At 37.6% G+C, this 23218-nt stretch overlaps 2 protein-coding genes across 3 annotated transcripts in view; both read left to right on the forward strand.

The window, feature by feature from the left end:
- Positions 1–5623, forward strand: part of SEC24A (SEC24 homolog A, COPII coat complex component) — a 63465-nt gene extending 57842 nt beyond the window's left edge. For both annotated transcript variants that reach the window (XM_067731780.1, XM_067731779.1), the window contains exons 20-23: positions 467–571; positions 897–989; positions 2152–2255; positions 2668–5623. In XM_067731780.1, the coding sequence (XP_067587881.1) occupies positions 467–571; positions 897–989; positions 2152–2255; positions 2668–2782 (417 nt within the window). In that variant the 3' untranslated portion in view covers positions 2783–5623. The remainder of the gene's footprint in view (positions 1–466; positions 572–896; positions 990–2151; positions 2256–2667) is intronic.
- A 4051-nt stretch (positions 5624–9674) lies between these two features.
- CAMLG (calcium modulating ligand) lies at positions 9675–19053 on the forward strand. Its single transcript, XM_067731785.1, has 4 exons — positions 9675–10383; positions 11937–12397; positions 15112–15177; positions 18439–19053. Exons 1-4 carry the CDS (start codon positions 10077–10079, stop codon positions 18628–18630), a joined length of 1026 nt encoding a protein of 341 aa, XP_067587886.1. The 5' UTR covers positions 9675–10076; the 3' UTR covers positions 18631–19053.
- Positions 19054–23218: the final 4165 nt, after the last annotated feature.

A 23218-nucleotide genomic window follows, 5' to 3' on the forward strand; every position in this document is an offset into this window, starting at 1 on the left:
GCTATGCGGCTGCTTCCCACTAGCTGTCTGTTTTACATTTGGTAGTGTATATATGTCCATGCCACTCTCTCACTTCGTCCCAACTTACCCTTCCCCCTCCCTGTGTCCTCAAGTCCATTCTCTACGTCTGCATCTTTATTCCTGTCCTGACCCTAGGTTCCTCAGAACCTTTTTTTTCTTTTTAGATTCCGTATATATGTGTTAGCATACAGTATTTGTTTTTCTCTTTCTGATTTACTTCACTCTGTATGACAGACTCTATGTCCCTCCACCTCACTATAAATAACTCAATTTTGTTTCTTTTTATGGCTGAGTAATATTCCATTGTATATATGTTCCACATCTTTATCCATTGATCTGTTGATGGACACTTAGGTTGCTTCCGTGTCCTGGCTATTGTAAATACTGCTGCAATGAACATTGTGGTACATGATTAAAAGCTTTAATCTTTTGCTTAATTCTTTAGGGTGCAATCAACATCAATGATCGCACTATACCTCAGCCACCTATTCTTCAGCTTTCAGTGGAGAAGCTGAGCAGGGATGGAGCTTTCCTCATGGATGCAGGCTCTGTGAGTAGTCTTGACTGCGCTGGATTCTTCTCTCTGCATACTACTACCTTCATTCCTCTTGATATCTCTCTTCCTTAACAGATTATATGCTGTTTAATCTGTATATTTTTGTATTAGCCACTTATCCCTCCATAGTCTCCTTTCATGCCAAACATAAAATGTCTCATCATGGTAAATGGTAGTTATCATTACTTCAGTTGAAGGCTGTACAATCTCAGTAAACGTACTCATCTTTCTGATCTTTTGAAACATAGTCAGTGGTTAAAGGTAACTCAACAGCTCACTGTTAAGCTACATCTCAAAATAGTTTTCTTCCCGTCCATAGGTACTAATGCTTTGGGTTGGAAGAAATTGTCGACAGAATTTTCTCAGTCAAGTTCTAGGAGTTGAAAACTATGCATTAATTCCACAGACTATGGTAAGATTATGTAATTATAGTGATTGTAATAGGCTTAAAGGCATTTCAAATGTGGCAAAAACATGAACATCCTATTTTGAAATCATAGCTATATTTTAAAGGCATTCTTTACGTTATTTTGCATCTTTGACTGACTTATTCTTATGTGTGTGTACTATTTTAGGGAGAAAGTAAGGAATTTAGTTAATGGCCAAAAAAGTTTGCTGCTGTTGGCATTAGTGTTAGGGCTCTTTTGTTTCTGTGTTTTGTGTTTTTGCAGGTGATTTCATTGTTCTTTGGCAGGGTCCTTTTAACCGCTGCTTTGGAGTAAGAACTAAGCTAATTTCCACACAAGCAAATGACTTGTGACCAGTGTCAGTAGAATTTATATTGATTATTGGACAGTGTAATAGTGGACTCTCTGTCACTAGCTCTGTGACCTTTGTCAAGTCACTAACCTTGACCAGGTTTGTCAAACCTGGTCAAGCCTCGTTTGTAAGATAAGAATGCTATTGCTTATGGAGGAGTATTTGAAATAACACATGAGAAAGCATGTGTGAAACTATGTACTATTTGGATAGCTGTGAATTTTAAAGTTAGAATTAATTATAACATGGTCTTATTTCACATCATATTTTTCAGTTTCAACTCTCAGTTTGTCACCAGCTTTGGAATATGTTTTATGTCAGCATCTTTTCATATTTATGGGTTTAACTTCATTTATAAAAATCATTAGGAGATTTATATATTTAAAAGACATGTATGTCAGGATTCTATCTAGGATAAGCAGTAGCTTAATGGCTGGTCTGGATGACTAGGCATTTTAAGTAATGAGGAGATAAGAAATGGATATATTTGTAATAACTGCCTGAATGGATCAGTTAATTCTAGATGTTATAATGTATAGTCTATGGCAACTTCAGTGGAACAGTGGCAGAGTTGAGAATTGCAACAGAGACCAAATGACCTGCCAACCTAAAATATTTATTATCTGTCCCTTTAAGAAGTTTCCAACCCCTTACTAGAAAACTGTGGTATGCAGAATCTCAGGCTCCTCCCCAGACCTCCTAAATCAATGTCTGCAGTTCAGCAAGATCCCCAGGTGATTCTTACACAAGATAAAGTTTGAAAAACACTGTAGATGGTTAGAATAAATTGGATGTTGCTGGTTTTTGTTTAATAGACAGACCTTCCAGAACTTGATACACCAGAATCTGCCAGAACAATAGCTTTCATCTCTTGGCTTAGAGAACAGAGACCATTTTACCCAATACTTTATGTAATAAGGTAAGTTGAATTTGTCATTTACTGATAGTGAAACAATTTGGCCTTGCAAGGACCTGTTTTGAGTCCTTGTGACTCAAATATGTGTGACCTTTTGCTTAAGCAAACTCTTGATTGATTGATTGATTGATTTGGCCACACTGAGCAGCTTACAGGATGTTAGTTCCCCGACCAGGGTTGGAACCCGGCCCCGGCAGTGAAAGTGCAAAGTCCTACCCACTGGACTGCCAGGGAATTCCCGCAAACTCTTTAGAAGAATATAGAAAAAGAAATTTTTTTTAATAAATATTACTAAGTTATGCTTTATATCCAGTTATTAGCAAAATGTGTGTCAAAAGCTTTGTGACAAATCCACTGTTCATGTTACTATTACATTTTGTCTAATGTATGTAAATATTTGTCTTTTATTCCTAAGGGATGAGAGTCCAATGAAAGCAAACTTCCTTCAAAACATGGTAGAAGACAGAACAGAATCTGCATTATCATATTATGAATTCCTCTTGCATATACAACAGCAAGTGAATAAATGAACAAATGAAGATACTTAGTAATTTCTAAGGAAAGTTACAATAATGCAGAACACCTGAAAATGTGTAATACTTTCCTTTCCTATTAGGTTTGTGGACTAATGTGATGATTATATGTTCTCACTGTGATCTCAACAAACTATAGCAAATAAAGGAACACAGCAAACATGCGACTCTGAAATACTGTATTTTTTAAATCAAAATATATCTATATACGATTGGATACCTTTTTTCCTTTGCTGCCAATTATGTTTGAGTTGTTATGGATTGAAATAAGACAGTATTGCAGAGGCAAAGTACATTTTGTAAAATAAAGACTTCTGTGTTCCAAATGTATATTTCTCATTTTTTTCTGAATTTTTGGCTGCTACATTTAAAACCTCACAAGACTAAATGTTGCAGGGAAGTTACAAATCCATTGATAATGATCTTTTTAAAATCAAAAAATTTCTTAAGTAAATAATATGTTGGAAAACTAGAATCCATCCCCCACAGTTGTTTTTTTAAGGAAGAAAAAGGATCATTATGTTAACTAAGACTAGAGTAAACTAACTCTAGTCTAGCTTGAGAAGACTATGAAGTGATACAGTCAAGCTTTAAAATCTGTCAGTATTCTCTATACTTGAAGAAGAATGTCCCTGATTTGAGGTGAAAACTATATGTAGTTTTCTGATTTGACTGCAGAAGACTTGGTTGGATACACTGTCTTATTCTGCAGTGAAAAGAATCTGAGCTGTCTTCATAAATATGTTGGGACTTGCAATGATAATAAGGAGATGAGAAACTTAGTTATCTTGATCCTTTAAGTGGGTTTTATTTGGTACATTTTTGCTCTGTGATGTATAATAAAAGCATTATATTGGTGAAATGAGTATGAATGAAAGAAATTAAAGGTTTCTTAAATGCTGTCTCAAATGCATCAGTAACATTTTTCTAAGGAGTTTAATAATTAAATTGGAAGCTGCTCATAAAATTTATTCTTGGATATTAAAAATTAAAGCATGAATGCCACTGTTTGGTTTAGTGGATATTAAGATTACACAAATCTGATTTATGAAAATTACAAAAGAAACTTGATTCCTGAACATGCTTAAGAAACTGCTTTTTGATTTGGCCAGAGAAATATTATAGTCAAAACTATTCAGTGAATTTTGTTTACAAATAGGTAAATTATACATCTGTATGTTTAAAGTGCCGTGATAAAATATCTTTAAAAGAGTTTGGTCCAGTTTTCACAGATTCATCTTGTCTTATATGAACTTCTTAAAGTAAAAGTTGTTCATGAATAGTACTTGATGAAAAGATTTTTGTTTCTTTGTTTTAATGGGTTAGAAAAATGTGTTTACAATCTTGATCTCATATGATCACCAATGAAATAGTAACTTTCAGGTTTACATCAATATGAGCTGACTTTAATTGAATTGTTTTGGGGTAGGGAAGAAACAGGTCCCACTAGAGTATATACTACTGCTTGCCAGCAAGATCAAAATAATTGTGTTCTATAAAAATATTATCTCCCTTAAGCAGTGTTAAGGTTTATTTTCAGTATGCAAGTGGTACATTGAACTGGAAATTTTCTTGAAAGCTGCTTCATTTATTAGGAAGCAATTTTCAAATTGTAGCTAGTTAGAATACATTTATATTTTCCCCTCTTCTGAAGAAACTGAGTCATTATTATGCACTGATGTTTCTTAAAATAACTAAAATTCTGTTCATAATGTGAATTTTAAATGTTGATATTGTAGGTTCTTTTTTAATAGTAGTAAAGAATCTTCCAGAGGGAAAAGTTTGTGCTCCTAGGGACAATAATCTTCCTTGTGCCTCACTTTTATCCCTAAGTGGGTATGACTCTTGTTATTACAACATGCTTTGTTAGTGTATTACACAAATTTACTTTAAAAAATTATTTTAGATATTGCATAACATGTGCAATCCAGAATAATTTTATAATAGTCAGGTCATAAAAAACATAACTTTAGTAAGGATTCACAATATTTGTTCTCCCAGTAATGAGGGAATGAATGAAACTTTTGGAGATATTGATATGAAGCAATTATTTTTTGCAATATTGAATGTGTTGTTTAGTTTAGTTGTTTTTTTTTTTTTAAATTAGGGCACTACCTGCTATCTCATCTTGTATTACTTTTTGATGTAAAGCAACTAATATTTACACTATGCCATATTTTTTTTATTGTAGTTGTAAATTATGAAAGACCCTTGAATTTTCTACAGATCTGCAGCTACTAAAATAACTGACAAGGGCAATCTTGGTATTTAAATCTGAGCATGGCAGTTCTACCATAAAAAGTACTCTATTTTTCTAATTTCTAGGATTTTTAAAATAACATTTCTGTAAGTCTGGCACATTAATATTCCCTCAAGCTGTAGCATTTATTTTAGTTTGCATATATTTTATTGTTTTAATTTAATGTAATATATTGAGTCTAATAGACTGTTTTACAATAATTAGAATAAAAGATTTTCTTCTAATCAAAGATGAATAACAGCTGTTATCTAGGGGACCACTAAATGTGATTTCAAGATTTCGTTAACTATTACAAATATAATCCTTATATAGAAATTTTAATTTTGTAAAGTAGTGTATAATATTGTAACATTAAATTCTTGTTTTCAAATTCAAAAATGTATTGATCTTCAATGTGCTGTGTTAAATCTTGCTTCTCTGAAACGTTAGAGACAAGATGTCTTCCTTTTTACAGTTTGTAATTTTCACTGTTTTATTCCTGTAAAAAAAAAAAGTCATTTGTAACCCATGCAAATAACCGTTTGAACTGTGCTAACTTATCAATTTGGCTATTCAATAAAGTTAATTGAAAGAGCTAACATACTGTGATTAGTTATTTAAATTGGTATGAATAACTTGACAGTCACTGAGTAGTGCTATGTTTTGCACCCAAATTAAGTAAATGGAAAACTATTGCTGAAGGTTCTTTAAACCTGAGTCAGTGTCTGGGAAGTCACAATCCAAATTCTGGATGCTCACTCTTCAAGAACAGCTAGGTTTAAAATATTAGATTGGGGGCTTCCCTGGTGGCACAGTGGTTGAGAGTCCGCCTGCCAATGCAGGGGACACGGGTTCGTGCCCCGGTCCGGGAAGATCCCACATGCCGCAGAGTGGCTGGGCCCGTGAGCCATGGCCGCTGAGCCTGCGCGTCCGGAGCCTGTGCTCCGCAACGGGAGAGGCCACAACAGTGAGAGGCCCACATAGCGCAAAAAAAAAATAATTAAAATAAAATTCTAGATTGAAAGCGTTTTCAATTTTTTAATTCTCAATATGTTTAAGATACTACTTCACTGTCTTGTGGACCCTTTTGTTACTGATAAGATGCCTACTGTAAGTCTAATTGTTTATTTGAAGATAATCTGTTAGCTTTTAAGATTTTTCTTTTATCCTTAATATTCTATACTTTTAATACTCTGAGTTTACTGTTTACCCTGCTTGCTTTTCAGAGCATGCTTTAATCTGGAGATCCTTGTCTATCTTCAATTCTGGAAAATTCTCAGTTACGTTTAAAATTTTTATTTATTTTTAAAACTTAGGTATAATTGACATATATTTTCTCTTAAAATATTTGCTTCTGTCATTCCCTCTATTCTTTTTTTACCTTGCAGAATTCCTTTTTTTAAAAAAAATATATTTATTTATTTTAAAATTTATTTTGGCTGCTCGGGTCTTAGTTGCGGCACACGGGCTCTTTGTTGCGGCATGCAGACTTCTTAGTTGTGGCATGCGTGAGGGATCTAGTTCCTTGACCAGGGATGGAACCCGGGCCCCGGGAGTGCATTGGGAGTGCAGAGTCTTACCCACTGGACCACCAGGGAAGTCTCCAGAATTCCTCTTGTGACTAATTCCTCTGTGACTACGTCCAGTTGGAGTTTAATCTCATCTATTGATTTTTATATTTGTATAACTAACCTTATTTTTGATTAATTTCTGCCTATTTTGTTCAATAATGTATTAAAATTGTTCTATAACATTCTTTCTGGAGTGAATTCCAATTTTTAATTTGGGTGGCAGAATTTAAATGTTGTATTTCTTCATGTTTGTTAGAATTTGGGTTTCTAGGCTTATTTGATTGGGAGGGTTGTTATTTTCATTTTAGCACATCTCTCTCAGTCCAAGCTTTCCCCCTCCCTGTCTATGGGTTTTCTAGTTGCTTTTTCCCAAAACTAGGGCTCATGGAGGTATTTTAGGGCTCCTGCCGTGATTTGGGGATATCACCATTCCAGTCACCAACAGTGGGAAGTCTAGTTGTTGCCCTCTCTTCTGTCTCTCTGTTTATTAAGCTGAAGTCCAATAGCAAATGATATTTTGAATATTTTTCAGGGAGGGCAGACCTCAAGCAGTGAGTTTGTCCTGTTCATCCCTTTATCTCACGTGGAGCACTTTCAGGTCCTCTTACACGCTACCATTGCCAGCTTCTGGATCTGCAGCCCAACAGGCACCTGACTTTAGCTCCACTGTGCTGTTTCTGATACTTTGATCTGCTGAGATGTTTCTCTTGTTTTTGAGGCCAGCTATCTTTTTTTTTCCCTTTATGTTTTTTAAAAAAATATTTATTTATTTGGCTGCATCGGGTCTTAGTTGCAGGTGCACGGGATCTTCGTTGCGGTGTGTGGGCTCAGTTGTTGTGGTGCGTGGGCTTAGTTGCTCTGTGGCTTGTGGGATCCTAGTTCCCTGACCAGGGATTGAACCTGTGTCCCCTGCATTGGAAGGCGGATTCTTAACCACTGGACCACGAGGGAAGTCCCTCTCTTTACGTTCTTAACTGTTACTGATTGTTATATGTAGTAGAGAGGTGTCCAAGCATGAACTTACTGTCTATATTTAACCCAAGAATTTGAATTCTACTTTTATTACTTATGACTCAATATGTTCATACATATTTGTCAGTTTGTAGCTACAATTTGTCAATAAAGTATTAATATTAGCCTACCTAAACAATGCTGGGATCAAATAAAAATTATACATAAAACTCATTGAAAATGCCAAGATTTGGCACAAAAGAAAAATTTCTGCAACTATTCAGGTAAATTTAATCTAGAGCTCTCAGTGCTAAGCATGGGGCAAAGTGGTCAATTTTTAAAAATGGAAAAAAAAATTTTTTTAAATTTAAAAAATTTTTAAAAGAATATAAAAACGAGACCAAAAAAATAACACACACACAAGAAAAAGAGATGGAGGTGGGCTTGCCCTTGTAAAGTCTATAGTGAGGGAGACAGAAATTAAGACAAGAATCATTAAGTATGCACATCATTTAGTAAGGAATCATATACCACTGAGAAGCACAAGGAAATTTAATAACTATGGAAACCCCATAGGGAAATGGTTTCCCAGAAATAAGTAAGCATGTAATATGAAATCTTGACACTTTAAATTCTTACCTGACTCCATCAGCCATCATACATCAACACATCTATCAAAATATCCATTTGGTTTCTATATGCTATCTCAAGTGAAAAAAATCTTTTGTCTACCATGGAACTGTATTTGGTCTTGACTCATCAGGATTTTACCTCATCAAGTTGTGCACACTTATTACTAGTACTTAATTATTTCAACTGTAGAAGTTTTTAAGGCACAGTCTGGGCCTCAGTGATGTAGATCTGTACAGATATGCAGGGAAACCTTTTCTAATGCTTTAAAATTACTAGCTAGGGCATGTCCCTGAGATTTAGCTATCATCCAATCAAGGGGGAATGTTCAATGTTTATACCTGAGTTCCTTACGTTGTTGAACCCAAAAGATAAGTTGCTGTTTGTTTTTACACTTTTTTTCATAATCCTTTTCTGTCTGAGACAGGGTCAGATGACTAACAGTTAAAAACAGTATTTTATTACCTTCTATCTAAGCAGGGTTTTCACCCACTTGCTGACTTTGAGCAGGCTTCATTGCAGGGGACACACTAGGCTGCCTCACCCCCTGCAGCCTCAGGTACGAACTGGCCATGGCGTCCTCTCAGCAAGGGTTGACAAGGGATTTAATTCCTTCATTCATTTACTCATTCACTTAGTCATTACTGTGCACCAGGGCTGCATTATGACTTTTGTGGGCTGTGGATATTTTGCTTTTGTGGGCTCCTTCCTCTATAAAAGCATATTTAAAATTATATTTTATGACTGTGTTAGTATGAGAATGACTACAATCCAGGCTTGATTCATCATTATACAAAAATTATTACTACACTTTTCTTCTGATTTAAAAAAAATATTCAAATAAATGAACTTATTTAGAAAACAGACTCACAAAGAAAACAAACTCATGGTTACCAAAGGGCAAGGGAGGGATAAATTGGGAGTATGGGGTTAACAGATGCAGACTTCCATATATAAAATAGATAAACAGCAAGGGTTTACTGTATAGCACAGGGAACTATATTCAATATCTTGTAACAAACTATAATGGAAAAGAATAATGTAAAAAAGAACATAGACATGTACATATATATATGTCAATATGTATAACCAGATCACTTTGCTGTACACCTGAAACTAATACAATATTGTAAATCAACTATACTTCCATTAAAAAAATTCAAAACAAAACATTTTCTTGGGCCCCTATTGTGGGCCCTCACCATGGCCTAATGGATAAGGCAACCCTGTTAAGCGCTCACACTGTTCTAGGAGTTGCAGCCGTGAACAAAACACATTACTTGTCTTCATGGAGCTTACATTTTAGTAAGAAGCAGATAATAAACACAAGTACATTCAGCTTTCGAGTCGGTTATAACTGTTGAGAAAAGGCACATAAGGAGAATCAGGAGTGTTGAGAAGAGGTGGAAATTTAAATAGAACGGAAAGGGAAGGCTTCACTGGGAAAGTCTTGAACAAAGACACGAGGAAAGCCTGGAACGAACCAGGTGTGTATTTGGTAGTAGCACTACTGAAGATGAGGAATCAGCACCAATAACAAATCCCAACCGCAAGGGTCCCTAAAGCGTCGCTCTCGGAGTTACGCATTCCCGAAGCCTATAAGCGAGGCCGAAGAAAATCACTGGAAACCAGTGCCTGCCGCTGCAATCTCCATTTTACTTCCTGGCACCAGGTAGAAAGAGTTTATTCCTCGCTCCCATACGTTTTCCGTGCGTCAGGCTAGGTGCCGGTTTTCTTCACTTCCGAGGGAACGCCACAGGGGACCGCTGGTAGGGGGAGAGGAGCAACGAGGGCCAGCCCAGGCGGGAGGAACTGAAGCTTCCAGCGATGCCCTCACTCAAGATGGCGGCGCAAGGCTCGCGCTTGGTCCCGTCAGGCGGCGCGCGTGCTTAGGCTGCATATGCGGCCAAGCGCTAGGGCAGGGGGCGGGTCTACAGAGGTAGAGGGACGCTTGCTCTGCGGCCCGGCCAGGAGTCTTCGTCGCCGCGGCTCCCGCTGCTGTCACCGTCACCACTCCCGGATTGTGGAGGGGAAGATGGAGCCGGTCACCATCGCTACCGACAGCGGGGACCGGCCGGGGGCCCCGGCGGGCTCAGGCCTGTCGGCTTCCCAGCGTCGGGCCGAGCTGCGGCGGAGAAAGCTGCTCATGAACTCGGAACAGCGCATCAACCGAATCATGGGCTTTCACAGGCCGGGGAGCGGCGCCGGTGAGAACCTCCGTTTCCCCACAGTCTCCTGCCCATCCCTTTTGAGTCTTCGGGATCATTCTTCCTTTCCCTTCTCCACCCTGCTGACCTTTTTGACCAAACCCTGCTTTCTGATCTCCCCCTCTGGCCCCGTCCCTTTGATGATATCCCCAGTTCGCACTTCGTAACCCCACGACGTTTCTAGTCTCTTTCCTCAGTTTTCCGGGGGCTCCGCCCTTAGGTTGTCTCCACCTCCACCGCGGGCTGCGAAACTCTCGCTCCTGAGACCCTCTGCCCTGGTGCCCTTTGCCCAGTTACCCTGAGACGGCCCCCTTCCTCCTTCCCCACTCCCTCGCCTCTCTTGAAGTGCACACATTTTATCCCTAGACTGCTCTGTCTATTGTGCCCGTCGGGAAGATTGCCTGCCTTTATTTCCTTTCCAAATGCTTTCCCTTCCAGTGCATTCCCTGGCTTGTACCTTCGTTTGCCTTTTGCTGTAACTCTGTCGGCCTGCATGAGCTTGTCTTTACTGAACTGCCGCCTGGTTCTTCCTTGGATCAGAGATTCTTACGGTTAAATCCTAGTGTCTGTGTTCGGTGCTCTCCACACTGTCATCTACAGGTCTTCTTAAACAGGTGAAAAAAATTGGAGGGACCGTTCTTTAGAAACCCAACAAGTGGGACGTGCCCATCTGAGGCCTTATCTCCTAGTGTGCTGAGATTGATGTGAGTGATGTCAGGAACTGCATTTAACACTGAAAAGAGCTCCTCATTTCTCCCCTAATGACATGTACAATGAGTTTCTTAAAATTTTTTTTCATGTGAATATTTACTGAACACTCAGTATGAGCTAGTGTTCTCTAAATTTCCATTGAGCGTTGCCTTTAATATTTGGCCTTTAGTCACTGATTGCATGTTCCTTAGATCCTTGTGACTTCTGCTCTGTGGGGCTTTAGATATATAGCTCTGAACTTTTAGACAGTTTACAGGTTTGCGACTGAAAACTGCCAAGAGAGGTAAGAGCCCTATTTCAAATTCTAGAACAATCGTTAGAAGACGCATTTTCCCCTTTAATGATTAATAGTAGAATATTTATTCTTTCCTAAAGCTTCTACTTTGTTATTTTGCTTTGAAATTTTTATTTTATCTGTCATTAAAGGTTTTTTTTCCCCTTTGTTTTGTTTTAAACCGGAACAGCATCTTAAAACTGCTTAAATACCTGCTAATGGCTGCCAGATTACAGTAGAAGGATTACGTAAACTGTAGCTGTAGTATATGCCACACCCTGTGCTGACAGGACTCTGGATTCAGAAATGTAATATTAAAAATACAGATTTAAAAAAATCTCCATCCCTGTCTTTCCCAATTTGTATAATAGCGTTATCTTCTACCTCCAAAGTTTGGGGTATTTTGACATTTTGAGTGTGTAGAGGAAGGAACTAGTTTGTCTTATGAAGAATCAGTATTAAATTCAGAGGCTGTGAAGTTCTAGCTCTAGTGGCATATTTTTAAATAGTAATAAGAAAGATGTTTGCCAGTATATAATACTTAAGTCTTCTAAATTTCTTTTCTCAGAAGAAGAAAGTCAAACAAAATCAAAGCAGCAGGACAGTGATAAACTGAACTCCCTCACCATTCCTTCAGTTTCAAAGCGAGTAGTGCTGGGTGATTCGGTCAGTACAGGAACAACTGACCAGCAGAGTGGTGTGGCCGAGGTAAAGGGGACTCAGCTGGGAGACAAATTGGACTCTTTCATTAAACCTCCTGAGTGCAGTATGGATGTAAGCCTTGAGCTCCGGCAGCGCAACAGAGGAGACCTGACAGCAGACACTGTCCAGAGGGGTTCTCGCCATGGCCTAGAACAGTACCTCTCCAGATTTGAAGAAGCAATGAAGCTAAGGAAACAGTTGATTAGTGAAAAACCCAACCAAGAGGATGGAAATACAACTGAAGAATTTGACTCTTTTCGAATATTTAGATTGGTGGGATGTGCTCTTCTTGCCTTTGGAGTCAGAGCTTTTGTTTGCAAATATTTGGTAAGAAACAGTAGAAAATGCAAATTGATTATAATAATGAGTGCTTTTGTAAGATTCATTGCCAACAGTAACTTAATATTTACTAGATTCATGTGGATGTTTGGAGATGTGTTATAAACTGCTATTCGCCTTAGGTATAGAATGAGGTGTTCTGGTTAAATACAGAGCCTGATAATAATTGCTAAAATCTTTCTACATGCTAAGTAACATTCTAAGTGCTTTACATATATTAATTCATTTAACCTCATCCTTGAACCAGGTATCATTTTTTAAAAACATCTTTATTGGAATATAATTGCTTTATAATGGTGTGTTAGTTTCTGCTTTATAACAAAGTGAATCAGCTATACATATACATATATCCCCATATTCCCTCCCTCTTGCATCTCCCTCCCGCCCTCCCTATCCCACCCCTCTAGGTGGTCACAAAGCACTGAGCTGATCTCCCTGTGCTATGCGGCTGCTTCCCATTAGCTATCTGTTTTACATTTGGTAGTGTATATATGTCCATGCCACTCTCTCACTTCGTCCCAGCTTACCCTTCCCCCTCCCCATGTCCTCAAGTCCATTCTCTATGTCTGCATCTTTATTCCTGTACTGCCCCTAGTGAACCAGGTATCATTTGAATCTGTTTTATAGATGAAGGAATGAAGACTCAGAGAGGTGAAATCATTTGTCCAGGGTCACACTACTAAGTGACAGCAGGGATTAAACCCAAGCACTTTGATTCCAAAACCAAAGGGTAAATTACCTACATATATAGAGATATTAATTACCACTTTTAAAATTTGAAATATTAAAATGCAGTTCCTATGGTCCTGGATGTGATGTAATTTTTTTATGGTTCAGAAGGCATTCTGCATTTTATAGTGTAGTATTATCATAGGAGCAGTCCATTTTTGTTGTACCTTCATATGCCATGGCTGTTCAGTGAAAGTTGGGATTTATTGGTCCTTTTGTTTCATAGTATGTGGAGGAAAGAAGAAAAGCATAACAGTGTCTTGCTCTTTGAGGTGTTTCCATTCAGTAGACATTTTAAGAATACCTACCAAGTACCAGCCACATAAGTAAATTTTCAGATAATTAAGGTTTATGTTATTAAGAAAAAAAGTTTTTATTATTATTATTTTTAAAATTTATTTTATTTATTTATTTTTGGCTGCATTGGGTCTTCGTTGCTGCACGCGGGCTTTCTCTAGTTAGGGCGATCAGGGGCTACTCTTTGTTGCGGTGCACGGGCTTCTCATTGTGGTGGCTTCTCTTGCTGCGGAACACAGGCTCCAGGCACGTGGACTTCACTAGTTGTGGCTCGCGGGCTCTAGAGTGCAGGCTCAGTAGTTGTGGCTCATAGGCTTAGTTGCTCTGCGGCATGTAGGATCTTCCTGGACCAGGGCTCGAACCCGTGTCCCCTGCATTGGCAGGTGGATTCTTAACCACTGTGCCACCAGGGAAGCCCAGAAAAAAAGTTTTTAAAAGTCTGTTTTTTTAATGGAAATTCCCATCTTTTAAAAAAAAAATTTATTTATTTATTTTTGCCTGCATTGGGTCTTTGTTGCTGCACGTAGCCTTTCTCTAGTTGCAGCAAGTGGGGGCTATTCTTTTTTGTGGTGTGCATGCTTCTCGTTGCGGTGGCTTCTCTTGTTACGGAACATGGGCTCTAGGCACATGGGCTTCAATAGTTGTGGCACATGGGCTCAGTACTTGTGGCTTGCAGGCTCAGTAGTTGTGGCACACAGGCTTAGTTGCTCCACGGCATGTGGGATCTTCCCGGACCGAGGCTCGAACCTGTGTCCCCTGCGTTGGCAGGCGGATTCTTAACCACTGTGCCACCAAGGAAGTCCCTGAAAGTCTATTTTTATGCCAGTTTTTTCTTAAAGAGAATCTGTTGAACAGATTCGATTTTTTTTTTCCTTATGATAAATTGGCATCATAGCTTTCAGCGTTTAGTGAGATGTATAGCTACTTTTTTTGTATTATCTAAAGGGCTCTGTACTTCCATGCTTTTAAAATTATGTCCTATTTTTGTACCTCATTTCGTGTGAGGTTTTTTGGCTTTCTTTTTTTCTTTTTTTCTTTTTTTTGCTGTCAGATTTTCAGCTATTAATCACTGCTCTCACTATTCTTCCATCTAGTAATATTTGCTCCTTCACTCCCTATTCTAACTTTAGAAATAAATGTAAATTAGGTATTATTTTGATCTTTTCTGTTTTATTGTGTGAGAAGTGAGATAACCAAGCCATTTTATCTATAATAAAAACACCTCGTCATTTGAGGGCCAGAGATGAATTCATTCCTTGCCCTGAAGTGTGAGTGAGGTATGTATGGTATCTCTTTTGAGTATTGAGCCTTTTAGGTATGCTTTCAAACTGTCAGTTAATTACCTCTAGATGAGAGAGATGTTACTGCATGATGATTATACATCAATCACCGCTGAGAAGTTACCTTTTAAATTATTTAAAAGATAACTTTTTAAGAGAGAGGGAATTTTGGAGGATGTTGATAGAATGTGACTTGAGAAACATGCTTTATGTTAAGGAAATCAAATCTCTTTATTTTTGTCACTCTTTTGCAGAAACAAGAATCCTTTCAGCCACTAAAATTAAATATTTTATTACAGTTTTTTTGCTTGGAATTTTATAACTGCTGTTAGTTTGATTTATTGTGATTTGAATGATTATGTTGGAAATACGTAACTTTATCTTCTGTCTTCACAGTCCATATTTGCTCCATTTCTTACTTTACAACTTGCATACATGGGACTATACAAATATTTTCCTAAGGTAAATTAAATTTTTTTCTGAATTATGGTGATATATTTAGATTGATTAACAACTAGATGATTTTAAGAACTTAAAATTATTTATACTTATGGTCTGAATCAGTGCTATTCAAAGAGTGATTGGCTCACAAGTGCAGATCTTCAAACTATTTGTTTCTGTTTGTAATAAGTTCAGTTCAGAAAGTGAGTAATTAGAAACTTGTATAGCAATATGACATTGCCATAACATTTTTATCATATTTTACAAAAATGTTGGTCCACCATGGAATAGGGGAAAACCCTCATGACAGAGTTTGAATAGTACTTGTCTAAGAAAGTGTTCAACTTAGTTACTTAGTAAGTTTAGTAACACATTTTGTTTTTAACAAAGGAAGTTATTTTTAAAATGGATTCAGTTATCTTACTGTGCTCCTTACTGAACACTTAATGACAGTGCGCTTTATCTTTAATGCCAAGGGTCTGATATTTGTAAGAAATATTTGGCCATACTTACAGAGCAGAATCATGGGGAGTATCAGTGTTTATCTGGTCAGCTTGACTCCAATTATGCTATACAGTTTTAAGGAACTTGCCTTGCCATTAGAGAAGATAACCTTACTTGTGTAACTGAGTTTTTGTGTGAGATTTTTGCTTAAAAATGGCTACTTTATTGTTTGCTTAGTCATTTGTAATGCACTGATAGACCTCATGTGTGTGTTTAATGGGTTTGAAACATATTTTTGAGGGGTCAAATAGTCAAATCCACAAAGTAAAAGAGTAAAGAAAGGTATGTAATTTTATTTATTTATTATTTTATTTTTAAAATAAATTTATCTATTTATTTTAGTTCTGGCTGCTTTGGGTCTTTACTGTGTGCGGGCTTTCTTTAGTTGTGGTGGGTGGGGGCTACTCTTCGTTGCAGTTCGCGGGCCTCTCACTGCGATGGCTTCTCTTGTTGCGGAGCACCAGCTCTAGGTGCACGGGCTTCAGTAGTTGTGGCATGCAGGCTCAGTAACTGTGGCTCGTGGGCTCTAGAGCGCAGGCTCAGTAGTTGTGGCGCACGGGCTTAGTCGCCCCGCGGCATGTGGGATCTTCCTGGACCAGGGCTCTAACCTGTGTCCCCTGCACTGGCAGGCGGATTCTTAACCACTGTGCCACCAGGGAAGCCCTGTAATTTTATTTTTTAATTAAAACTTTTTTTATGATATAGATGTATATTCATTGATCCCCTCCAAAATGTAATTTTAATTAAAGCATTTGTTTAGAAATTTACCCTTGAAACACTGATTTTAGTTTTGCAATAGCAAAAGTTTGGAAACAACCTAAATGTCTACTGATAAGTGACTAGTTAAAAAAAATTATGGCCTATCCATTCAGAATGATAAAGGTCTCCATGTACTGATAATGTTAAGCTCGCCAAGAAATATTAAGATATAAAAATACAGAATAACATCTATAGTATACTCCTTTTTCTTGTAAAAAGGAGGAAAATCCTATGTATTTCATTTTGCTTGTATATGTGTAAAGAAACTCTGGAAGAATATTACATGAAATTTTTAACGGTGGTTATTTGTGATAGAGTGTGTGTCGGTTACTAGGTAAGTGGGGAGAGAAAAGGAAGGGAGATTACTGTATAATTTTCCTTCAACAAAATATTTTGTTGTTAACAGGTTTCAACAGAAAAGTTGAAAGAATTGTGCAGTGAACACCCGTTTATGCTTACCACCTAGATTCTGTAGTGAACATTTCATTATATTTATCATATATTCACCCAATTTTCTATCCATTTTCAATACATCTTTTTTTAATACATCTTTTTTCTTGATGCATTTCAAAGTATGTTGTAGATGAAGACATCAGTATATTTTACCCCTACACATACATTTCAGTTTATTTATATATATATATATACACACACACACAATTCAGTGTTTCTTTATGGTTATTTTTCGTTATTTTGAGGTAAAATTTTCATACGGTGAAATGCTCAAGTCTTTATTATACCATTTAATGAGTTTTGACAACCCGTGAAACCCAAATCCTTTAAGATTTAGAACATTACTGTCAGGAAGTTCCATCATGTCCTTTTCCAGGCAGTCCCAACCCCTGCACCATGAAGGTCTGATTTTCTTTTTCCCATTGTAGATTAGTTTTGGTTGTTTTAGTACTTATTTTAAATGGGATCATTCCTGTTTGTACTTCTTTGTGCAAGGCTTCTTTCATTCAGCATCATATTTTTGATATTCATCCATATTGTTGAGTGCATAAGTAGTTCATTCTCTTTCTCTCTCTCTTTTTTTTTTTTTTTTCCTGAGTAATGCTCCAGTTGAGTGAGTGTATCCATTAATTTGTCTAATTACCTATTGCTGGACGTCTTGGTTGTTTCCAATTTTTGGTTAATATGTCTAAAGCAACAAAGAACTTTCCTGAGTGGGTTTTTTTGTAGACATAGGCTTTGATTTCTCTTGGGTAACTATAGCTTTTTATATTTAAAATGTTTTGAACCATGTGATTGGATTTGGTGATACCAAATCAATAAATTAAATGAAAATTCAGCCCTGAATCTCTTAAAGAATGAGACTAGAAAATTATATTAGGAAATAAATGTTCAGTGATATTCTGCTGCATATGTAAACAAATGTGAATTCGTTTGGATGGCAATTAGGGCTGACTCTACAGAATGTTCCTTTGATTCTGTTACAAATTATTCACTGTCCTCCAGTACACCTATTACTCTTCTGACTTTTGTTGTCATGAGACTTAACCTTATAATAAGATTTATCTTCTCACTTTTGCTCATCTTAATCTTGCTCATTCTTAAAGGCCTGTTTTTAATTCCACTTCCTTCTGAAATCCTTCCCTGTGCTTTACTTATACGTAAAAACCCTGGAGTAATTTCTGTCTCCTTTGAGCCACTATAGCACACGTCATCCATGTCATTCATTTAGCAATTATTTATGTCCTGTCTGGTAATGCTTTTCCTGTTTTTGTCTTGAGCTTTTGTATGTATCTTAAATTATTATTTATATCTTGCCTCCAAGATAAGACTTTTTTAAAAAACTTTTGATAGCAAGAATGGTGTCTTTTCCCTATTGCCTAGCAGTTTGCTGCTTTACATATTATATGCTCAGTAAATGTTTCTTCATATATTATTGATTGATATTTTGAAACTTCATTAACAGTTTTGAAATCAGTTAGGCAAAAATAGCAGCACTGATGTTTTTATAGAGCTTAAGTAGTCTTCTGAAAGCTGTAAGATTTATTGAAGTCTTTCTCTATGCAGGGTGAAAAGAAGATAAAGACAACAGTGCTAACAGCTGCGCTTCTGTTATCCGGAATTCCTGCTGAAGTGATAAATCGATCAATGGATACTTATAGCAAAATGGGCGAAGTTTTCACAGATCTCTGTGTCTACTTTTTCACTTTTATCTTTTGTCATGAACTGCTTGATTATTTGGGCTCTGAAGTACCATGAAGCCTGCAGAACTCAGAAAGAGAAGCTTACAAAAAAAATTTCTTTTCTATATTGCAGTGACTCTAAAGGAAACATATTGGTTTACACCTTTATGAAATTCTTTTACTTTTTGAGGTTTTAAAACCACTTGATTAGGAATGGAATGGCAGGTTCCCTGACTGGAAAGGGTTGAGTTTGTATTAATACTGATGTGAAGATTAGAGTACCAATGTCAGTAATCGATTTTTCTTGTTTAATTAGAATTCCTAGTCTACACCTTTCCCTAACTTCTCAGATTTGTAATTCCTCTTTGAGAGCTGAGCTAGTGCTTTAAGGAGAGCAGATGAATGTCGTCTCAGCCAGTCCCAAGGACTGAATCTTGTATTTGTATTGTTCTGTCCTGAGAAATGGAGCCATCTTAAAAATAAAATGAAAGAAATTGAATTGTCTAGTGTTAAGTTTGCACATTTTAATTTATAATGGCTGAATAAGGTAGCCAATTTTATCTTTTCTCGTTGAGTCAGTATCTTAATTTTTTTTTTTTTGCGGTATGCAGGCCTCTCACCCCGTGGCCTCTCCCGTCACGGAGCACAGGCTCCAGACGTGCAGGTCCAGAGGCCATGGCTCACGGGCCCAGCCGCTCCGCGGCATGTGGGATCCTTCCGGACCAGGGCACGAACCCGTGTCGCCTGCATCGGCAGGTGGACTCTCAACCACTGCGCCACCAGGGAAGCCCCAGTATCTTAATTTTTATTCCAGCATAAATATTTAATGGAGGAAATGATTAAGATTCATACATGTGAAATTAAAAGGTATTTATGAAATCTTTATTAATTTTAATTTATGAAAAATTTTATTACCAAACTCAGAATTGGAAATTTTTACTTTTGAGTTTTAGATTTTCAGAAGTATGTTTTTTAAGCAATAGGCATAGAATGATTAGATATAAAAATCGAATTTGAAGAATTGACTGAAGTATTCAACCCAATAGCATAAATACTCTTTTAACTAATGTAGTAACACTGTCATATTTGGAAGGTTTGACTTAAAAGAGTATAAAGCATAAGTTTTTTATCACTTGGTATTATATTTCACTAGTTTTTTTGTATCGTCTGTTTGATTAATTCTTGTGATATAGACTTTTTTTTTTATTACTCACAAAGTTTTTTTATTTTGAACCACAGTGATGGAGAGTAAGTATAACAATTTGTCTATTCGTTTGACTTAGGGTAAGATTACAAGCACACATTTTTCCTAATTCCATACAAATCTAATATGCAGAGGATTGGATAGTATTCTTGAATTTGTCACACTCTCCCCAATCCCTGGGAAGACACTAGGGGTTTTCAATTGCACATTTTATTTCTTCCATTTTGTCACTTTACACATGCAAGTTTTAGTAATTGTAGGTCATTATCAAATTTATTTCAAAGAGAAGACATGAGTATTTGCTTAAGCATGTTGAATAATGTCAAATGGAAATGCAGGTTTATTAGTGTTTGGAATAATTAAGAGGAATTTTTTTTACTTAGAAATTTCAGGGATTTGAAATGTTTATGAGTTAAAACTAGATTGACAGGGCTTCCCTGGTGGCGCAGTGGTTGAGAGTCCGCCTGCCGATGCAGGGGACATGGGTTTGTGCCCCGGTCCGGGAAGATCCCACATGCCGCAGAGCGGCTGGGCCCGTGAGCTATGGCCGCTGAGCCTGCGCGTCTGGAGCCTGTGCTCCGCAAAGGGAGAGGCCACAACAGTGAGAGGCCCGCGTACCGCTAAAAAATAAAAAAACAAACAAACTAGATTGACAAGGATGGTTGTTGAGGATCTCCCTGGTGGTCCAGTGGTTAAGACTCTGTGCTTCCACTGCAGGGGGCGTGGGTTCCGTCCCTGGTCTGGGAGGTTCCTCATGTTGTGAGGTGCAGCCAAAAAAGAAAACAACAACAAAGGATGGTCGTTGAGAGGTGACATCTTTGGCTATAGATTTTTAGTCTTTTTAGCTGTATAAACGGATGTGTGTACACACAGTTGGTGTAAAAACAGCAAGAGGGTTATGAGATTCAGAAGTAGGTTAGTTAGAATCAAAATCTGCTTTGGAAGCCAGGGCAGTTTGCTAAATAAGTGATGTATTGGAGACATAGTAGACTATAATTACTTCTTTCACCTCTGCTAATAGATAAAAGTAGTTTCTTCAAGGACATAGAAATGCTGTGAACTTACTGTAAATATGCTGTGGGCACAAAAAGCCAGTTAGAATTGTCACGTGAATATGTTCTCTTAAAAGGGAGTTAGAGGTACTTCCCTGGTGGTCCAGTGTTTAAGATTCTGCACTCTCAGTGTGGGGGGCTGGGGTTCGATCCCTGGTCAGGGAACTAGATCCTGCATGCATGCTGCAACTGAAGATCCTGCATGCTGCAACTAAAGACCTGGGGCAGCCACTAAATAAATGAATATTAAAAAAGAAAATAAAACTATTTTTTAAAAAAAGGGAGTTAGAAATGAAGTATCTTGGAAAGAGCTCTGGCCTGGGTATCAGATGCCTGGGTTCTGGTTCCAGTTTAGATTCCAAGAAGATTAGTGATCTGGGATTAAATTTGTTTCCCATGTCTCAGTATTCTCCCTTAAAATCAAGAAATTTGAGTAAGTGATTTAAAAAAATCTGTTCCAGCTATATCAGTTTTTGCATGGCGTCATCCAGTTCCTTGGCTTCAAATACCGTATACAGAAAGTCCCTAAGTTAGGGTGATTTGACTTACAAGTTTTTGACTTTATGTTGGTGTCAAAGTGACACATTCGTTAGAAACCGCGCTTTGAATTTCGAATTTTGATCTCTTCCTGGGCTAGCCATCTGCAGTATGATACTCTATAGTGACGCTGGGCAGTGGCAGAGAGTTGCAGATCCCAGTCCATGATGATCCACTTAAAACTGTTCTGCTTTTCACTTTCAGTATAATATTCAATAAATTACATGAGATATTCAACATTTTATTATAAAATAGGCTTTGTGTTAGATGATTCTGCCCAACTGCAGGCTAATGTGTGTGTTCTGACACGTTTAAGGTAGGCTAGGCTAAGTTATTTTTTATTTTATTTTTTATTTTTTTTAGGCTAAGTTATGATGGGTAGGTTAGGCATATTAAAATGCATTTTCCGCTTGTAGTATTTTAAACTTAAGATGGGTTTATCAGGATGTAATCCCATCCTAAGTTGAGGAAGATCTGTATTATACATTCTATAAAGTGCTTATGACCCTTATCTCTCCAATCTCTATTTCTCCTTTGAACTCCAGACTCATATATTTCCTTTCAGCCATTATCTCCTTCTGGATATCTGGTAGGCAGAAACACTGATTTTCTCTCCTTTTCCCACCAAATCTGCTGCACCCAGGCCTTTTTCATCTCCACAAATTCACCACAATCCAGAGTAGCTCGGATCAAAACCTGGGAGTCATCTTTATTCCTCCCTTACCCTTGCAGTTCACATCCATTTTATCAATTAGTGTTTGGAAAGCTGCCTGTGGAATACATCCAGAATCTGACCACTTGTCAGTGTCTCCACACTCCTTACCTTCAGCCCTCATACAAGCAATTTACAATGGCTCTCATACCTGACCCTCATTGGTGTCCATTCTGTCATATATTGGCTCAGGCCTTCCTTACTCGGCATGGTCTGCCCTGCAGCCACAGGTGGGCAATAAATCACAGAGGAAGAGCAGAAGCCAGTCTTAGAGTCTTAAACTCGTTGGTTTCATTTTTTAAAAATTCAAATTTATCGAGGTAAGATTTACATACAATAAAACACACCAATTTAAAGCATACAGTTCAGGGAACTCACTGGCCGTCCAGTGGTTAGGACTCCACGCTTCCGCTGCAGGGCCCCCGGGTTGGGGAACTAAGATCCCGCAGGCTGTGGGGCACGGCCAAAAAAAATAACAATAAAATAAAAATAAAGCGTACAGTTCAATGAATCTTGACAAACATCCATGCAATGACTGCCACAGTCAAAATATGGAACTTTTCTATCATCTGTATGTGTAAGAACATAAAATAGTACAGAAGCACGTAAAGTAAGTGAGAGCCTGTCCCCAACGCCTTTACAGCTTTCTGCTAAAACAACATTGCAGCGTAAGTTCCACTAGGCGAGTCGTTCTTCGCCTTGACCGGACTGTACTTCAGAATCACCTGGGAAGCTTTAAAATTCCCAGTGCACTGGAAGCACTCCAGACCAATCACATTAGAGTATCAGAATGGAACACACGCATCCGTATATGTATTTTTAAGCTCCCAAGCGCAGGCAGTGTTGAGAACCATAATCTTGTGTAACGTATTTTTAGCTCTTCGTCCTCTTCACCAAGTTAACTCCTATTCAGTCTTCAAATCATACCTCAAAGGTCACTTCCTTAGGGAACTCTTTTTCTGAACCCCTTTCCTATGGTAGAATCTCTTTTCTGTTATATTACATCTGCTTGTGTTTTTGTTAATGCCTATGTCTGCCACGCGATTGAAAGCTCGTTGGAAGGTAGAACATGCCTGACACGTAACAATATGTTTAAATGAATGCACGTAGAAATGATGAGAGTGAATGGAGATGTTTGTAGCATCGCTTAGATGTCAGT

The sequence above is a fragment of the Pseudorca crassidens genome, chromosome 3 (genome assembly GCF_039906515.1).
Source record: "Pseudorca crassidens isolate mPseCra1 chromosome 3, mPseCra1.hap1, whole genome shotgun sequence".
In the NCBI taxonomy this organism is placed as follows: Eukaryota; Metazoa; Chordata; class Mammalia; order Artiodactyla; family Delphinidae; genus Pseudorca; species Pseudorca crassidens.